General features: G+C 39.5%; 1 protein-coding gene across 4 annotated transcripts in view; it reads right to left on the reverse strand.

Annotated features, from left to right (window-relative positions):
- The window catches only part of NCAM2 (neural cell adhesion molecule 2), a 530,111-nt gene that overhangs the window by 204,188 nt on the left and 304,950 nt on the right, over positions 1–20,973 (reverse strand). For all 4 annotated transcript variants that reach the window (XR_006279367.1, XM_038379539.2, XM_038379548.2 and 1 more), the window contains exons 6-7: positions 12,500–12,617; positions 5,724–5,884 (exon numbers count right to left, since the gene is read on the reverse strand). Coding sequence is in view for 3 of the 4 variants with exons in the window: in XM_038379539.2 (XP_038235467.1) it covers positions 5,724–5,884; positions 12,500–12,617 (279 nt within the window). In the remaining variant the exon portion in view is untranslated. The remainder of the gene's footprint in view (positions 1–5,723; positions 5,885–12,499; positions 12,618–20,973) is intronic.

Raw genomic sequence — 20,973 nt, forward strand, 5'->3', positions numbered from 1 at the left:
CACTCCCATGCAGTGACAATGCAGTGCACATGGTGCTGCACCAGCGTTCTGCTGCCATTGAGGGAGGAGTGCTCATGCCCCTGCCCAAAGGCTGAGGGCCACTGATGGTGCCCAGCGGAGGATGATTGGGAGTCTCTGTGGGCTCAGTTGAGGCTACAGAGCTCTCAGACTCTACCATGCTCTTGGACAAGATGCGCCAGTTGTTGGTGCAGCTCACTCTCCAGTGGTGGGGGTATTTTAATCTTTTACTCCAGGCTGTGAGAGCTGTGATGCTGGAAGGGAAAAGGACCAGGAAACAGGATGCCGCAGCCTACCAGTGGGCATGCAGCTTCTGCAATTTGGGGCCAACCATGGGTGGCTGTGTGGCTCCGTGGGGGTGGGCAGTGGCTGTAGTGTGAGTCTCCACGGTGCCAGGTACTTTCCTTCCTTTGGGCAGCGGAGTTCTCTGTGATGTTTCTGGAGGTGAGCTGGAGCCGGTTCGCACTAGTTCACCGGAACCGGTTGTTAAATTTAGAAGCCCTTTTAGAACCGGTTGTCTTGCGAGGGACCTGTTCTAAAAGGGCTTCTATATTTAACAACCAGCCAAAAGCGGCACATTAGGCACCGACTCCATGGGTGCTCCGGGGCTGGTAGAGAAGCAGAGCGGGGTGGCGCATTCAGGGGAGGAGATGGAGGTGAGCTGGGGCCAGGCGCAGGGCGGGGAGCTGCCGACCACCCACCAAATTTTCCACGGAGTTGGTGCCTCAGGCGCCACTTTTGATGTGATCAGTGGGGGGAGCAGCCGGTTCCCCCCAACTATGCTACCCTGCCCCTAGGAGCCAGAGGGACCTGCCGGATGCTTCCTGGGAGCTGCCCCAGGTAAGCACAGCCAGTACGCTCCACCTCGCTCCCTATCAGGTCTCTCTGGCTCTTAGGGGTGGGATTGGCACCCACTACAGTGGCCCACAAGACCCTCTGCACAGTTCTGGGGGCAGTCAGGGGACAGGGGAGGGGGGTGGATGGGGCAGGGGTCCCGGATGGGGGGCATCAAGGAACGCGGGGGGGGTTGGATGGGGCAGGACTCCCGGGGGTCGGAGGTGGACCACGACCCCCTCGTGGGGTGAGGAGGGAACCGGTAGTTAAGATTTTGGCAGCTCATCACCGAGGAAACTTGCACTGATTCAGCTGCCAAAGGAGATGAGGAGTACTTCAGCCATTTCACTAATCTCTCAGATGGGGTGGCAACCCTATTTTCCGCACACCTATTGTCCAAGATACTGAAGGTTGCCAAGGTCATGCCAGGACGCCTTCTGCACCTCCAGGTCTGTGTGGAGGAGCTGATTCTCAAGCTGGTTAACATTGATGCCCTCATACTGGGCCCGGTGGTGCAGCAGGTATGAGTTCCTGGTCCTAGGTGGGGACTTTAACACCTCCCTGGGACCGCCTTAGGAAACTGAAGTGGACATTCTCAGGAACATCACTGACTATCACTCTTTGGTGGATATCTGGTGCAACCACCACCTGGATGACTCCACCACCTTTGCTTATGTCCAGGTGGAGGACACTTGATCATGCCCCTCAGAGTTGGACCTCATTTATATTTCCTAATTTAACATCTTGCAGGAGCACTCCTCCAGCATTATGCTGGCCCCATTTTCGCACCACCACCTGGGGGATGTGACAGCCTCAATGATATCTGAGAGGCTGGGGCTGGCCTACTGGCATTTCAATAACAGTCTTTTTGAGGATGTGGGGTTTGTGGCATCCTTCCAGGAGTTTTGGCTGGCCTGGTAGGGGAAGAAGCAGAGGCACACCTTTGCCTTGGCACAAAGGTGGTGGGACCTGTCCTTTTGCAAAGAGTGTCAGGAAAAGTGGGATGAACTTTGGGCCCTCAATGACCATCTGGCCCGGGGTCCCTTCTTTTGATCCTGCATCCAGCTTCTTTGGGAGATGAACTGTGGCTCCTGCTTCTTCTACACCTAGGGAAAAAGAGGGCCAAAAAGCACATCACCTGCCTCCTGGCAGAGGACAGTGTCCCTCTCATGGACCCAGTGGAGATATGGGGAAGGGTTAGGGCCTTCTGTGCCAGCCTCTTCTCCCTGGATCCGACTGATGCCAACACCAGTGGGGTCCTGTGGAACAAACTCCTTATGGTCAGTGTAGGCGACTGGGACCAGCTAGAGCACCCTCTCACTCTGGCCAATTTCTTGGAAGCCCTCCACCTGATATTCACCAACAAATCTCCAGGCATGGATTTCTACCACTAATTCTGGGACATTCACTGTCTGACCTCTTCACCATCTGGGCCAAGTTCTTAGGTATCACTGAGCTCCCGCTGTAATGTTGGCAGGCTGTGCTGAACTGCCACCTAAGAAGGGTTAACCTTCATGACCTAAGGAACTGGCATCTGAGTCTGTGTCTCACTCCTCAACACAGACTACAAGGTCATATAGAAAGCCGTCTTGCTGGGGCTGGGGTCTATGCTAGTAGACATGACACACCAAAATCAGATCTACATCGTCATGTGCAGGACCATCTTTGATAACCTCTATCTGGTCTGGGACTAACTCCATCTTGTTTATTGGGATAGTCTGTCATCACCCCCATCCTGTCCCTGGACAAGGAGAAGGTGTTTGACAGGATAGATCACAGTTATCTCATGGGCACTCTGTGGGCATTCGGCTTTGTGTGCTTTCTCCAGGCACTGTACACTTCTGTCAAGCTCAGCTGGTTCTCACCCGAACCTGTCACATATGGTTGAGTGGTACATCAGGGGTGCCTGCTGTCCAGCTAGCTCTATACCATTAGCATCGAGCCCTTCCTTTGTCTCCTCCATGAGAGGATGATGGGGTTCGTACTGTGGGAGCCAGATTTATGGGTGGGCCTGTTGGCAGATGTCAACAACGTGCTCCTCGTAGCCAGGAACTGGGGACACCTGCTGTGGGTAGAGGCTTGGACCAAGGTCCTCATTTGCCCAGGTAACAGGGTCAAGAGTTCTAGCCTGATAGTTGGGGACAGGTGGCAGACATGCTCCCTTCCACTCGCACTCCATGCCATCTGGTGGGGTATGGGTCCTCTACTCTATCTTTCTGTCACCGATCCCCTCCCCACTGGAGAACTGGCTTGAACTAGAGGCCAGAATGGCTGACCACTTGCAGAGATGGATGGGGCTGCTCTGGTGCCTTTCCTTTTGAGGTTGGGTACTGGTGCTCAACAAGCTGATACTGTCTATGCTCTGGCACCAGTTCAACACCCTGAACATGCCCTCAGGAATTCTAGCCAGCATCCACAAGAAAATCTTAGGGTTTTTCTGGCTGGGGCTGCAATAGGGTATATGTGGGGGTCCTGAGCTTCCCCCTGGGGAAGGGTGAACAGGGCCTCATCTGCATCCACAGCCAGGTCCACTCCTTCCACCTTCAGGCTCTGTAAAGATTCCTTTACACTGCAGGTACTCAGGCAGGGAGCATACGAGCACATGCCTTCCTCCACCACCTCTAAGAGCTCCAATCTGTCTGGCAGCTCTTTTTTTCTCCCCCCAGAGGTCTCCCCCGAGATCTCTCTGAGCTGCCAGTCTTCTACCGGGACCTACTTAAGAAGATAGTCTCCGTGACCAGGTCTGTAGCAGCTGCTGATGGGGAGAACCTCCTTGCAGAAAGCCTGCTGCAAAATCCCCATCTCCATGTACAAGTGGTGGAGCTCCCCTAGGTGCATTGGAAGTTGGTCCTAGTTGGTACCACCCACCGGAGTCAGAGTCCTCCTGGACTATGATGAGAGGGATGGGATAGGCCCCATTGTGCATGTCCAATGCATGGGGATGCCCACCCTGTGTTCCCTTCCAGACTCTGCAGATGAGTGTGATCAAGTGGACACAGACACTCTTGCCCATTCTTCCCAAACTTAGCCCCTTCTGTCCTACTCCTTCCAACCTATTTTACTTTCAGTTCTCTCTCTTCCTTACTCAAGGCTCCTCATCCCAGTCCCATTCTCCTTGCCTACCCACTCCTAATCACCACTTCTCAGGCTTCTCATCTGAGTCCCAGCTTCCTTCCTCGATCAGTCTCAGTTGTGTGCGAGTCATGCCAGTGATGTATACAGGCTGATGTAGAAAGCCATTAGACAGGCCAGGGAAAGTTTAGGCTGAGGGTTAGCATTATAGATATGTCATTTACACAGACCAATGTTCAAAACATCCTGCAGAAGAGGTGCAGAGGGGTCATGGTTAATGATTGGTTGGGATGCGGATTCCACTTTCCCTCTTCATGCCATTCTCATAGAGCCAGCTTTACACAGATGGAGTGGATTTAATCCTTAGTATTACTTCTATAAAAAGGTAGAAATTAGCCCTTTTTTAAAATAAACAAACCTGGACTTAATAGATAAATTGAAAAATACAGTAGTGTATTTGTTTTCAACATTGTTGCATCAGTCATTTCAATTGTTAATATTTAGTGTTAATTTCAATGAATACTTATGTATACTTTTTGTTTTAATTATGTATTTTCAGGATTATAATTGTCAAGTTCTTTTATATTTCAGATACTGCCCCCCCAATATAAATAGAAGCTTTTCTCTACTATACTATATTTTTAATTTAACAATTTTAGGTGACATTATTTTATGGTGGCAACACTATGTGCTGACATAAATGTGAGAATTTTGTGTATCTTCTCTGGGGTTTATTTTTCCCCCTTCTTTCTTTATCTGACATTGTGTACCTGAGATGTTTCTTTACCTTAGGGCTTTAGTGAACAAATTATAGCCTTGATCCTGCAGTCTGATCCTGCAGTCTTGATCTCTTCACCCGAACAGAGCCTTAGTGTCTGCAATAGAGCTCCATCTACAGGGAACTCCATTTAAGCTAACAGTATTACACCTGTGTAAGCAGAAGGGTCTGCCCACATAGGTCGGCTTGGAGGAACAGAGTTCATAAACAGCAATAAGATTTTTGACTTTCTCATTTAAAACCAAAAAATTATATTAAGATCAACCAATACATTTTTTAAAAAAATTAATGAAATACATAATAATAAAACCCCTGCCTTTGTATGGTTTTATCTGGCTTAAAAAATCTGTATTTAGAAGGCTAAATATCCTGTTTGTCACTCCCAAGGCTTCCCTTCCTTCTGTCCCGTCATTTTCTCACAGTCCAACAGCCAACTTTTAGAAGGAAACCACAGAAAATTAACAATTTACCAGTTCAGTGTTCTGTATCTGAATTGTAGAACAGCAGATGCTGAAGATAAAAAAAATTCCAAGTCAAATTCAGGAGAAAAGGTTAAAGTGGCCAACATCAGGGAAAGCTTTCCTTCTAACCCAATGCCAAAAGTTGGCTGCTGCATCAGTCGGAACCTCCTGGGGGCACGGTTCCATATAAACTCGTGAATTATAATTTCAGTTATGACTGTTCCTCAGTAACTGTTGCTAGTATTTAACAAATAAATAAAAAATAAACTTAGCTGGTATTTGGACCTTAAAAGTCAATACTTTATAGCCTCACTTGGGCTTCTTGATACTTTATTTTCCTCCATGGATTGATGTCTACAAATAAAATTGTGACCTCAGTATGGGCCTAATATTCAAATGGTATCAATTGCCAGTGTTCCACTGACTTCATTTTATACCCAATGAGGCTCTATCCTGATATGTCTTTTTATATCAAATATTACAACCAGATGTAATCAGATAACTGTGACAAAACAAAAACAAACAAAACATCATGATCGTATATGCCATGAAATACTTACCAAAAACTTGGAGGAATGTCTGTTTTTTATCATTTCCTGCTTTATTTTTTGCTCCACAAACATAAGGACCTGCATCAATATTTTTGATATCTCTGATTGTTAATTCTGTACTGCTTCCTCTCAAAATATATTTTTCATTTTCATCAATAAGTTTGCCATTCCTGAAAAACAAAAGGGATTTATAATCACACAGTGTATCTCATTGTATTAAAGACCACATTCAGTTTTCTGATTGAGAAGTGTCAGTCCCTTCAGTGATTTTCACCGGAGGACGTGACTGTTTTGCTACCATAAAAAGCACACAGAAAAATGTGTGGTAGAGACTAGCATTATATTTGAAAAGCTGTTGATTTCACTCTGATGTAAATTATTTGAGTGGGTAATTGGATGTCTTTATAAATGTGTCCAAATTCTGGGCATAAGGGAATCATTCTGGACTGTATCTTGATGCTCAGAACTCCTTGCCATCTGATTTTTATTACCATGTTCTAAAATACAAATTAATTAGAAATAGTATAACATTTTCATTCCAATATGTTTTAACATTGATTTAATGACACTACTATTCACATTAGTGCAATAATTTATAAAAATGGTTTCATACTACTTACACATATAGTACACTGGCACATAAACAACTTGTGTCCATTTTTTCTTCTCAGCTGTTGTTGGCTAGTCACAAATCAGTAAACAAACAAACCTCCAGCCACTGGGATATGTGCAGTGCAGGTGTTTTAGAAAAATGAAACCTGTGAATACTCTGATGGTTGATCAGTACTTGATCAACTCACTTCATCACCCTGGCATATACACAATTATATTGTGCAGTCTTTCTACTAGAATGTAATCTTAACTTTATTTCTTTTCACTTTGCCATATTTGCTCTAAGCTTCCTTTGACCTATTTTTCTGTTGCTCAGTCATGCAGCTTCTTCACATAATAAATAAAAAAAGTTGCCTGATTGTCACAAGTGCTGAGCTGTCTTTGACTTCAATGGGATTTGGGGGACCAAATCAGGCCAGTTTTTTTAGGTGCCTACATATAATTTAGGAGCCCAGTTTTAGTCACCCAAGTTTAAAAATCAGGGCCATGGTGATTTTTTAAATTTCTTTCTGATCATTTTATGGTGATAGTCATATTTATTAAAACAAATTCTAAAATAATTCAAAATATATCTTATTTTAAGCAAGAATATAGATCCTTTCTACGGAAGATTAATTTTATGCCAGCAGCAGTGCATTGATAGGATTATGTTTATGTTTTGTATTTTAAGAACAAAGTTAAAACTCACTCCAATTTTTATCCACTGATGCTTTAATTTTATAAACTTGATGGTGACATTCATTCATCTCCTTTTCAATGTGAGTTACTTTATTTGTTTAGCAGATTTACTTCTGCACTCAGATATTTTCATACAATTTCCAGTGTTTTCAGTAGGAGATGCAAGGGAGTGTCTGCGGTAAAAAATGATTCCAAAATGTCTCTTGTCACGAACATTTCCTACAGCCAGGAAGATTTGAAAGTAGAAACTGGGATTTCCAGGGAATGGGACAGACTTAAATTGATACTGATATTAGAGAACAAGCAGATATATGTTACACATTAGAAGATTATTTCCTTTGTGGGTTAATTCTAAGTCCTGTAATTAAAGGTAAAGGGCTTGATCCTACAATTAGTTGCATTGATTCCAATGAGATTACTCACATGAGTATGGCTTGCAGGATCGGTCCACACTTATCTTATGAATTTGGGAAGTTTAATTCTGTTGGAATTCTTCACACACTTATTCTGGTTTTATACTAGCATAACTCCATTAACATCAGTGGAGTTACCCTAGATTTACACCTGTGTGACTGAGGAATCAGTCCTTCATAGCAATGAAATTTTAACTAGGTATATTCACATATTAAATAAAACAAAAACTAATCTCTGTTTATCTTTCTTCTTATATACCTCCCAAGACTAATATGTAAGTGATCTATTGGACTGGTAGGGAAACACTGACACATTAGCTCAGTTCCTTTAATCATGCATAACGCAATCCAGAATGCGACTGAAATTTAAAATAATGTTTATTTATACTCCCATAAGAACATAGCTAAAACAATTGACATAGACAGATGATAAATATCTTAAAACTCTATCGTATAAATACCATAAAAAGGAGGACTTTGGTTCCAATCCTAAAGTTCCTGGTTTGGTCAGCATTTTGCTTACTGAGTCAAACACCACAAAGGGACCTTACAAGAGGGCTAAATGTTACTGGTACAAGGTTAGCCCGGCTATAGCTCAACTGACTTCAGTGGTGAAGCACCTGTTTATGCCAGGGCTGAATTTGACCCTTAATTGTAGCAGCGTGCGGGAAACTTAAAAGAAAAACCCCAGGGGATAAAGTGAAAACTGACTTTTTAACTCAGTTGAAATCTGGGTCTATTCAACTGTAAGGAAGAAAAGATTATGCCATAATAAACCTAAATCTTTCAGTCTGTACCGAAGAAAAATTTCCACTGATGTCAATGAGAGTTTTGGCTGTGTCAGGATTAGGTCATAAAATATATTACAAAGAATTTTGTGAGATAAGTAATTTAAATAACAAAACAGGACTAACACAATACTTCAGTAAATCAAAACTCATTATTTAATTTGAATGGTTGTCATATGACATTCCTATTGTTTTCAAATTCGTATTACTCATTCAACAGCTGTTATGACAAAAAAAACCCTCCATATAAAATTGATATTAAATTTTACATAAAATGTGAATCCATTACTCACAGAAGTCAGTGGGGATTGAGTAATGGGTTCCCAGTCTGGCCTGTATGAAGAGATAGTCCTGATGAACCATATTTACTGATAGTAATGCAATGTAGATAGAGTATTATTGGGAAACCCCACTGGAATTTGTGTAATGGAGGATGCCCAGTCTCCCAGGCCAGCAGGATTTTGCCCAGAAAATCCCTAAAAATCCAGTGCACTTCTACAGGATAATTAATTGTGCAGGTTATCAGTGAAAAAAGTAATATTTATTATTACTTCAGTTTGTGGAATCAGAAGTCCCTGTCCAGTACTGTAAAAACCTACAGCATTGTAAAAAATCTATTTCTTCCTTAGTGATTATTACCCAAGCATGTAGCATAAGTGTGTAGCATTGTGTGGCATAAACACAAATCTTTTATTGCTTTTGACATAAATGGTAAATAAATTACAATAATAGTACTCTGCATATTTCTAGCACTTTCCACCTTAGGATCTCTATGTGCTTTTTATATAGTACCCATTTTACAGATAAGTAAACTGAGGCACAGAGAGGATAAGAGACTTGCCCAAGGTCACAGAACTCAATTGCATAGTTGGAAACAGACTACAAAGTCATGGATCCCAAACAATAGATCACATTTCTTCTCATAGGCTACTTTAAAATCTAATAAACTCAAACTCTGGTGGGAGAGTGAAGATTAATTTAAATAGCATATTTCTGATAACTTTGGAAAACAAAGGCCAAAATAACATTGTTTCACCAAAAACAGAAATAGCACACAGTACTAAACAATACAAAATAACATTCTAACCCCACACCTGATCAAAAGCTCTGTGTAGCTCTAAGCTTGTCTCTTTCACCAACAGAATTAGGTTTAATAAAATATATTACCTCAGCCACCATATCTCTACAACGTCAATGAAGCAGTAATGCTGAGGAAACGGTTTGAATTAAGTTCCAAATATAGACTTATAGATTAATCTCTTGCAAAAGCATTCTCATATTGGCTACAAGGGGAAAGATTTTGGTGGAGTAAACTTTAAAATTAACTTCTGAGAAATAATAAGGGAGTTAAATATTTTGATCTGTTTTTTTCTCTCAATACAGTCAAACCTGATCTATTAATTTCAGAAGAAACTAAATCTGAATGGATTTTTTTGGTTTAGTGGCAATTCCAAAAATAAAATAAAATAGTTTTAAGTCAACCTGAAAACATTTTTTTAAAAAATGGCTAATTGAAAAGTGATTAAAAAATCAATGTTTCGTTTAATCCAAAACAAAAGGTTTTTCATTTTAAGCATTTTTCCACCCTTTTATTTAATAAAAATAAAATTAAATATTTCAAAACGAAAAGTTGATTTGAATAGAGAAATCAAAATGTTTCATTCTGAAAATGAAGTGTTGATTCTTTCACAGATTTTTAAAAAGATTTTTTTCACCAAAATAATGTGGGTAAATCAATATGAATTTGTGAACTATTTGGGTCATCAAATCTGGATTTTTTGTTGAAAAAAATAATTCAGCTGTAAATTTTGCCCAGCTCTACTTAAAACTCACTTGAGATGTCTCTGAGATGAACATGAGAGCAAGGAGAAAAATATCATCAGATAAAGAAACTGATTAGTCAACGGAAGTGAAATCAGAAATGAAATTGGCTATATGCATAATAACATGTGGAATCAAGTTTGCTCCATTCCGTGAGGAAATAGTTGAATTCCCACCGCCTACTATTATTACTTATTTGTATTTCAGTAGCATCTAGGTGCTGTCACCAAGATCAAAGCCCCATTGTAGCAGGCATTGCAATAACACATAATCAAAGACAGTCCCGCTCCCACAGAGAGCTTATATTGTAAACAACAAAACAAATAAAGGGCAGGAGGAGAAACAGAGAAGTGAATTGACTTCCCTAAGGTCTCAGAACACAGGTCAGCGGCAGAACAAGAAATAAAACCCAAGTCCATTGGCTCACAACCCACTACCACATTCACTGGACCACATAGTCTCTCAGGGCCTGAGTAAGGCTTTATCCACCAGAGGTATTGGAAGGTTTACAACAACCATTTTCTTAGTGAAGGGTCATTCTTGCTACTGAAGAAAGATCTGGTTCACTAGTATCTGATCCACAGACTATTTGCATAGGCCTTCTGTAAGGTGCTTCATTTGTTTGTATATTCTTCTGTGATACTTTCAAATTAAAGACAGGTTTCAGAGTAGCAGACATGTTAGTCTGTATTCGCAAAAAGAAAAGGAGGACTTGTGGCACCTTAGAGACTAACAAATTTATTTGAGCATAAGCTTTCGTGAGCCGATGAAGTGAGCTGTAGCTCACAAAAGCTTATGCTCAAATAAATTTGTTAGTCTCTAAGGTGCCACAAGTCCTCCTTTTCAAATTAAAGTACACTAAAGATATGGCACTGAAGACTGACAATTCTAAACATATAGCTCCCCAAGACACAAGATGACTGTGTCCATCCTTCTCATCTTGAAAATGTAAACCACCATGTTGAATTGTCTTCTTGCAGTGTGGCAAATGAGGATATCAGATTTCTGATAAACTCGAGAGAATTCTGCCCAGCTGGGAGCTACATTTTATAACATGACCTCAAAGGGATACCAACTTCCCAAAATGTGAAACTTTTGTTTGTGAATTCCACATCACCACTTCAAATAAACTTGATTTGCATGATTTATTTTATTTTTGTTTCATCAGATAGAAACTGAATTCTCATCTATATTAGTGAGTGGGGCAAAGATGGCACTTATTTATACCTTATGCAATCCAAAGGAATTCAAGTCAGCACACCATTTGACACATGCATCAGAAAGCAGGTGTCAGTCAAGGGAAACCAACATCTACCTAAGATGAATCTAACAGAACCTCTTAACTTTCAAATGCTGAGAAACAATGAGAGAAGATAGCTGAGGAGAATCCCTATGGAGTCCAGTGCACTCTGAAAGATATTCACAAATCTCTTGATCCCTTTGAAAGAGAACATGGGGGACAATTCATTCAAGCCCCAAATAGAAATACTTGTCCATACAAGGAATCTGAGCTATTTCACACTCAGACACTGGACTGCATCCTTTGTGAACAGATCAGGTGTTGAAACAAAGGCATGTAAGTCTGTTCCATAAATATGCATGGAGAAGCTGAGAAACCAATGAAAAGCTTTCAGAGAGGTAACCTTGTTAGTCTGTATCAGGAAAAACAACAGGGAGTCTTTGTGGCACCTTAGAAACTAATAAATGTATTTGGGCATCAGTTTTTGAGGGCTATAACCCACTTCAGCAGTTGCATGGAGTGAAAAATACAGTAGGCAGGTATAAAAGCTGAGATCCTTAAAGAAGTTATGAGGCAAATTTTCAAAATTGCACAGTTTTAACCATATAAATCTCACTGACTTCACCTGGAAGATATACTCCATATCCCCCAAACAGTTTTCTGCTTTTAACAGATTCAGATTTGCAAGAGTATCCACAAGTTGTCTGCAAGTAATGGAATCAAATATCCAGACAAACTAACACAACACACAGAAGCCATACCTGTTACTGAATATCTGGCTGCACTGGATGATCAGATGATTAAAATCAGCTTAAGATAGATCTTCTTTTACATTGTACTGATGTATAATATAATACTGTTATTCAGTGTGTTGGACATGTATTTATAGCATTACATCTGTATTCAGTGTTATTTTAGGTAGTTGTATATAGGATTGGAGAATGAAAATTTCATGGAGAAATTCAGAAATATATCTGTTGCCTTTTTTAAAGTCATAGGTTCTTTAGCTTTATTTGTTTCTCCTTTAATGTGAGACACATTAAAATATGTTAGATATTTTCTGATTTCTCTTTCTTGATGATAAACATAGTTTGATCACATGTGTGTTATTTAATTTGTCTAGCAATTCCTGATAAACAGCCATAAACACAATGGAGGTAGTTTATTTCAGTATGATGCAAACTCGTAACACATTTCAAATCTTTCTGATATACAGATTTAAACTGAATTTACCTATGCCAGCTGATTTCAGGTTCAGGAGAGCCAGTGGCTCTACAGAATAAAGTAATTGCCTCTCCCCGATCTGCTGTCGCATTAAAGGACTTCTGTAGCAAAATAATTGCTGGAGGAACTGAAAGAAATGTAAAAAAAAAAACATGTGAGGTAAATTAATTGAAAAAATATAAAGTTTCAATTGCTTTTGTGGAAACTTTGAACAGAGCAATCCTTATTAAGTATTCAATTTACAAATACAAAATGAAGTCAGTTCACAGTATCAGATAACACTAAGATTTTTTCAAAGTTGTATTTTCTTCAGATGACATTAATCATTATTATTTCATTGTAATGTTATCAAACCACTTGTGTATGGTTTCTTTTGAAGTAAACTAACAACAAAATGAATATAAGCATCTTTTTCTCCTGATCTGTTTTATTAAATAAGATTTAAAAGTAGCTAAAGGACCATAGCTATTGTGTGCAAGTCAGTGCAGAGAGACTGATTAGTGTTAATTAAACTACCTGAAATGAAAATGTCTCTCTTTTCTCTTCCCTCTGACACAATCGTCTGAGAGGCTGAGAGGCAACCATGCACTGATGTGAGACAGCATTTTCAAATTAGATGTTAACCCATAATGTTCTTCTTGATTAAACATATTTAATTCTTCTAAACAAACTATAGTATATTTTCTGGATGGGAATATCATCAGCTTAAAATGATACATTGTGCTAGAGTTCTGCATATACAATCCATATCTAAAATTACATTTCCAAAAATTCTAACTAATTATTGTGTCCTGAGAATTGCATATTTTGCATTTTTGACATAATGCAGTTATTACTAAAACAGTAATTTGCACTGAACACTCACCAATATTCATAATAAAAAGCTGTTTCAAGAAACAAAGCAGAAGATGTAATTTAATATCTTCATTCATGACACTAATTTTATTATTCTACTGGAATGGGCTTAAGATAGATGGTATGAATGTTAATTTCCACAAAATTCATACTCAAGATGAACTAAAAGCATCTATTATATAATTAGAGAAGTCATAGTTAGACATCTCTGATAGGTAATCAAAAATCCCAAATCCTCTGTGGCCAAGCAGATTTGAAATTGCATGTGTTCTTTGCTTGTACTGTACCAAAGAGAAGTTCAGTGACTTTGTCCTGAATTTTGTGGCATCAAGTTCACTTTGCTCTGCTGCCTGACTTCTATACTGGCTGTGTTGTAATGCCACCCCACAGAATAAGGAAAGGAAGAGGGTGTGTTAGAAAAGGGCAGAACAGAGACAACGGAAGAGCTATTTTCCACCAAGCCCAATTCTCTGCTGGCAAGGATATCCTGTCAGCAGGATAACTTAGAGCTGCAGCTTTAACTTATGTGGTGGCTGTTGGGTGAGGATCAGGGAACCACAAACAGCTCCCTGTCAGTCTCCTCCCTCCACTGTATCCAAGCTCTGCTTGGCCGAAAGAGAGAATCAAGCCCTTTTTTTTTAAGCCAAAGACTCTACTTTCTCAGACAGATCACTGCCTCCCACTTTCAATTTCAAAACATCTCTCTGGCAATTACAGAAATTTCTTATATAGAAAAATATTAGGCATGTGTTTAATGAATTTCTAGCTCTTTTGTGTTATGCACTAGCTCCTGGACCTGAACAGGAACCAACTCCAGGTAATCAGACAGCTCTTTGTGGACTAACAGCAAGTTCTCCATTGACCACAAACTCCACTGAAATCAAGAATTTGAAGATTATGGACTCAATTCAGAAACTTGTTTAATCATTTTAAATGATCAAAAAGAGATATAATGAAGTAATTTTATTCTAAGTCTCATTCTTTCTTTGTAGGCCCAAGGCTGGCAAACATTTGAGTTTCCCATCTTTCTTGACTGATCTGTAATTTTATTTTTGGACAAGTCTATTAGGTACCATTCAGACAAGATGGTAATAAAGAAGGAGCCTAAGAGAAAAACAACAAACTCAAAACTCCAGAAACTAACATTTATATATCAAACACATTTTCTTTTAAAAAAATTGCTTTTTAACTTTTATTTGCTGACCTGGATTTTGTTAGCATTTCACCTATTGTACAATAAACTCAAGATAACCAATCCACTGAATAGCCATTCAATGCTAAATCAGTTCTTGGAGGGTTCAGAATACATCTTTTCCTTGTCATCATGAACACTAATTAGAGAGAATAATTTGTGGAAGAGAGATCATCAGGAAACACATACCTTATAATTAGGCTTGGAAGGATTAGTTTTTAATTGGTTAATGTCAGTATATATATATATATTTCAAGATAAGATATATATAACCGATTAAAAACTAATATATATTCTATACAATTTTGACTTTAAAACTAGAAAAATAAATGAACTGAAGGATGGAAAGTGATGTAAGATCAACAGGTCCTATGAATTTTCATTAACCAGAAGTTCTAAATTCCAGCCCTGCTTTCAAGGACACCCAGAGAAGTGAGAAATAGCTCAGTAATCAGACTGAAATAAATTACCACTAAAATATTCTAACACGAATGTAAGGTACAGGTTCAGCACAGAATTGTGTTGAGATACTACACTGATGGGTGGCAATATAAAGTCCTAAAATACCTATAATAGTGTTCTAGATGTTTCCCACACCCTAGCTCCAATGACAGAGAACAAGTGGCAGTACATTAGGCCTCTTCTTCTCCCATTGAAGTCAACAAGCCTGTTGTCATTGACTTTAATGAGAACAGTATGAGGCCCTTACTGCCCATCTGTACTAGCATTCATGTCGTCTGTCAACTGTAATTTAGTTGCCCTGTATCAGCATGTGATGTGAAGATAAATTTATTTCTTGTCCCATCATGTCTGTACAATATACAGTGGGAATAAATGGCAAAAAGTACATAAGCACCATTTCAGGTACTAGAATAATCCTGAGAAAAAGCAAGCTCCAACCTTATTCAATGACACCAACCAAACTGGGTGCACTATGCTCTGAGGAAACCTCTCTCTTCGTAAATCAAAGTGAAATCAGGTTCTGATGTGCAAATGTACATTTCAGATGTTCTATTTTTAATATATTTCAGACAATGCACCTGACTTTCTGTGAAGAAAATTCTGGAGAGAAGGTATGCATCCCTAATCAAATATTGGAATGTAATGACTGAAGACAGGAAGATGATAATGAAAATTTTGTCTTCAGATAGTAAGCGCCAATTATACTGTCTTCCTGGTCATAGATACAAATTACAAGAGCACAATAACATCAGCTCTTTCCATCACAAAGTACTGCATTATTTTTCTGACCACTGTTTCCTGAAATGAGATATTCAAGTGGTGCAATAATAATATGCCAATAAGTTATACTTTTTATTGTATCATGTTTATAATTGGACATAGAAATTTTGTATTCCCAGAACAAGGAACCTCCACAGTTGACTGTCAATTATCTAGACAGATATATTACAAAACTTTTTTTCAGGACATTCACTGCATTTTCCTCTTCTCACAAATTCAAAAGGAGGATTTTTATTTAGTTTTAATGTAGTTTGAAAACCAAGCTATCAAGATATTCAGCAGAGTCTCTCTCTCATCCAACTGTGGCCAGAACATTGAATACTAAATAGACTTATTTTTTCCATAAGCAATTGACCTGACATTCACTCGTATGAAGAGATGCTGTTGGGTTTCAACTCATCCCTTCATTTTAGTTTGCCATTTGCATCTATTCTACCTATAGTAAGGCAATGTTATGACAACCAGCCTAACACTTGAATTAGTCTCCTCTATGACTGCAATCCCTTTCTCCATTAGACACTGAGGGGTGCTGGGGGGGGGGAGTGAGGGAGGAAGGGTTTTTGAACAGATACACCATTCATCCACTCCCCAAAACGGAGGGAATCATCTCTACAACACAATCAACTCAAGCTATGAGAGCTTAAGATTTATATTCTAGTTCTGGATTATTTTTCGCCTTATGTCATAGTTACAAAGCAAGAATTCTGCATTTTCAATGATGCAAAACTCAGTGTGTCAAATAAAAAAAAATGTTATGTTCTGATCTCCTCTTCATGTCCCCACTCCCCCCCCCAAAATTCTGTCATTTGGGTTCAAAAAGCCTTTTTCAGTCTGTAAGGTATCAATTACTGCTCAGGTAAATATCACTGTTTTATGCACTGAGCCCAGATCTGGGGTGCCTTCATGTATAACTTTGGTTGGTTTGTTGGGTGTTCCATTTATTTAACTACATATGTTAAATTTACAAAATACTTATATTTACAAAATACTTATACTAAACAAAAGGGCCACACATTTCAAATCTGGATATCCAAAATTAATCTCCTATTAAAGTCAATGACAACTGCAGGTGCTCAACAACTGTGAAAATCAGGCTATGCATCTAGGTGCCTAAATATGGAGGCTGGTGCCTAATTTTAGGCATGCAGGTTTGACCATTTGGGCCAAAACTGCTGTGTGTCTCTGGAAAGCTTAATGGATGATTTGAACCACTTTACTTTCCCCATTATTCAATGGATGGCAGGCACTAGCCTGGTCCACCAGTTTACAGTGGATGTTCTACATTACAATAGCTGCCAACTGTCCCAAGAGACATTTCTGGCTGCCAAGAATCATCCAGGTGGGAGAGATGATGTGGCCGCAACCAAGCGGGAATCATCAAGTGGTCCTCTTGGTTTGTTCTAAGGCTCCTTTGTGTTGCCCCAGGATCTGTGCAAAAATGACACTATCATGCAATTTTCATTCTCCCTGTAAGTTGCTTGTTCCTTCATTATCAAGCCTGAAATAGTAATAAGCATATCATTCTTCTTGACTGCACAACAGAATCAGAATGCAAAATCTTTCTATTGTATTCACAATGACATTTTCTAAAATAGTTTCTTTACTTGGTGCATTTGTTCATATTTGCAATGACACCAAAGTCTGAAAGAATGATAAACGGAGGGCATAACTGCTATGTAGCAATTATTAATCTTGAGAAAGCATATGACTTGGTTTTGTGGGAGTTAGTATTTGGACTGTGGAGGTGGATGGAAGGGGGGCTTCAAGAAGTGGATGTGATAAAGGAAGTGTATAGAGCCTCAAGAGTTATGGTGTTAATAATACATGGAATTTCAAAGAGTTTTGGCATGATAGTGGGATTGAGACAGAGCAGTGTGCGGAGTACACTTCTCTTCATTCTAGTTATTGAGTTAATTAGTAGGAGAATCAAGACTGTAGAGACACAGAGAAAACAAATGTATACTGAAGATCTGGCCCTTCTGATTGACAGAAAAGAGGGACTGGTAAATATGGTATCAGAGCAGGCATCTGTTTTTGAAGACCATGGTTTGAAGTTAAACCCCAAAAACCATGAAGTTATACAAGTAGAGACAGGAGAAGAAGAAAAATGGGAGAAATAGGACAGCAGGAAAGGATGTGGAAGATCAAGGATACATGAATGACTTTGTCAAGTTAAGTTTGAAGAGAAAAGGACTGGAATCACAAGATCTATGAACCTGTGCTATAGACCAGAGTGGCAAAGAATTGCTGGCATTCTTACCCCATGTACATAGGAATTGGAGTCGAGACGTGAAGTGAAATGACATGCTGTATATTTTTAACTTGACAAATTTTCCTTGGTATTTCTTTAACTCTACCAGTCTCAAACATGACAGCAGACTTTTATATGGATAGTTTATGTTTCAAGAACATTTTAACCTAAGAGCCCATGAGCCCTTTTTAAACATAGAGGGCTAGATCCCTAGCTGGTGTAAATTGTGAAAGGACCATTGATAAAATTGGGATTCATTGATTTACACAAGCTGAGGATCTGGTCCAATGTTCCCTACATTTCAGCAAAAGCCCAAATCCTACAAGAGACTGAGCCTTGATAGATACTTGAGAGCTTTTACTGAAGCCAATGTCAGCTCAGGGTGCTCATTGCCTTGCAGGACAGGACTCACAGTTATTACAGTTCTATAAAATACTAAAGGGGGAGAGGTGTTAATCAATATTATTATCTGCATTTCTTATCTATGTAGTGGATGGATATTCAATGAAATACAAATCTATATCCCAGGCTACCCTAGTGGTAATGCATAGGACCCACTTATTTTTATGGTCTGAAAAATGTATTGGTCTTGAAAGATGCCTAGGTTAAACCTCTTTTGGTCTAAAAGAACCTGTAATTTACATAAAGAAGTAAAAAAAATACAAAAAATTAAAATTAAATTAAAAAAAATCACAATAGAATACTGCATTTCCAACAACCAGAAGGACTAATCATTCAGTAATTAAACCTTAAAGCCCTGAAGGTTTGTTTTTCATCTACAGTGCCAAGCTATGGACAAATTTGTTTAAACAAATAGGTATTGTGTTGTATGCAGAGCCCTATCAATGCCACACTTTCAGTTGCCCATCCAACACCTGACCACAAGCCCTTCTGCCAAACTATCCCCTTTACCTCCTTCTCATTCACATGCATCAACTCTCTTACCCCAATTCATCTTCTGAGTTTTCCTACCTTGTATGATAAGTGCCTCCTAAAGACTCCTTTCTCCACTAACACTACTGTCTGCTGTACTTCTGTTACCTGTACATAATCTTGTCCTCTCTGCTTCCCATTCATTCATTGTGAGTCATTCTCACAATCCCCAGAATATCTCTACCTCGATCCAAGTACCCCTCTGGACCATATCACCTCTTTCCATTTACCAGACTCTACTGTTATCCCATTCCCTACAGGTATCCAGTCCTAACCTGCTAGCTGCATGACTCAACTATTATATCTCCACTCCAGACTAGCACTTAGTCCCGCCCCTTGAGTATAAAAGAAAGACTGTTAGACACTCTTCAGAGCAAATACTTTTGAGCTCCACTTTTGTTAGAAGACCCCACCTCTGCAACCTCAGTATATTTTTCAATTTATTGTCAACATCTAAATATTTTCCTTACTTGAATGTAACTTTAAAAGGTGAATTTTTTTCAGAAAACATCAGATTGTTACATTTTAAAAATGTAGGCTTTGATCTTTATTTAATCCAAATCAGTATAAGTGTTACTGTCTCACAATGAGAATGATCTTCAATTTATGTAGTACTTTTTCATCCCAAAAGGAATCCAAAGCACTTTACAAATAATCTTTACCCTTTGATCCCTTCAAATAACATACAACTGATATTTATCCACATCTCTGTTGAAATTCATCAATGATTTAATAGCACTCATCAACACTACACAACATTTTAGACCAGTATGTGAAGAAGAAAATATTTTCCAAGTGAAATTGCAGGGAGAATTTAGGTAGGTGGGATGTAATTGCTTCCTGGGTCAATATTTCATTAGGGACACTTGACTTAATAACTTGGCTCTTAAGAAAAGCACTGTGGAATCTTTAAAGGTATCAAGGGACCAGCACCTAAGTTTTGTACCTCCTTTGAAAGACAGTTCTCTTAATACTACAGTAAATTCTAATCCCATGTTGGGACATTGTTCATTATTGACTACATGTTTATTTGTCTATAATGAGCTACGCATACCCACAGAACTGAATAAATGATAACAACACTGACTTAGAGGGACAAGTGTCATCTCCTGAATTACAAATACTTCAAGTAGCTTCCTGGGTTTCCCTCATGGCTAGCCAGTACCAACACAGTCAAATCCTTCTTAGTGTATGTGATTTCTCAAGATAACTTGCAAAGTGGCATGAAAGCAGCCACTTAAATGAGGGAAATTCTATATTCTGAAGATTATCTATATTTTAAAATAGGCAAATATGACCAAGTGCTATACTTCAGCCTTCCAGTATAAGACTGATACTATAACCACCATTAAAATGATGAACCTAAGTCTGTCCATTTTAGGTATTTATGAGATAGTATTCATAACAGTATCAAGTACTTTAGTACAGTGTTTCCCAAACTTGTTCTGCCGCTTGTGCAGGGAAAGCCCCTGGCAGGCCGGGACAGTTTATTTACCTGCCGCCTCCGCAGGTTGGGCCCATCGCGGCTCCCACTGGCCGCGGTTCGCTGCTCCAGGCCAATGGGGGCTGTGGGAAGTGGCGTGGGCTGAGGAATGTGCTGGCCGCCACTTCCCACTGCCCCATTGGCCTGGAGCAGCGAACCGCGGCCTGTGGGAGCCAGGATCGGCCCAACCTGCGGACGCAGCAGGTTAACAAACCGGCCCGGCCCACCAGGGGCTTTCCCTGCACAAGCGGCAGAAAAAGTTTGGGAAACACTGCTTAGTGTATGTTGTTTATTTTTGCTCCTGATATCTCATACTACAGTGAATTAATATTACAGTATTTATATATTTGATAGGTGCTTTAACCCTTGAAGAGTTGCTCTAACTCTCCAAAACATTTTAAAGTACTCTAATAATTATTGCTTAGAGAGATCCATATATGTGCAATTTGTTCCCTTTTAAAACTGGCTTCTTTACCTATTTGCTCTCCATTCTGGCACTTCCCTAGTACCAAGAATTCAAATGTCCA

This window comes from Dermochelys coriacea, chromosome 1 (assembly GCF_009764565.3).
Source record: "Dermochelys coriacea isolate rDerCor1 chromosome 1, rDerCor1.pri.v4, whole genome shotgun sequence".
NCBI classification, from domain to species: domain Eukaryota; kingdom Metazoa; phylum Chordata; order Testudines; family Dermochelyidae; genus Dermochelys; species Dermochelys coriacea.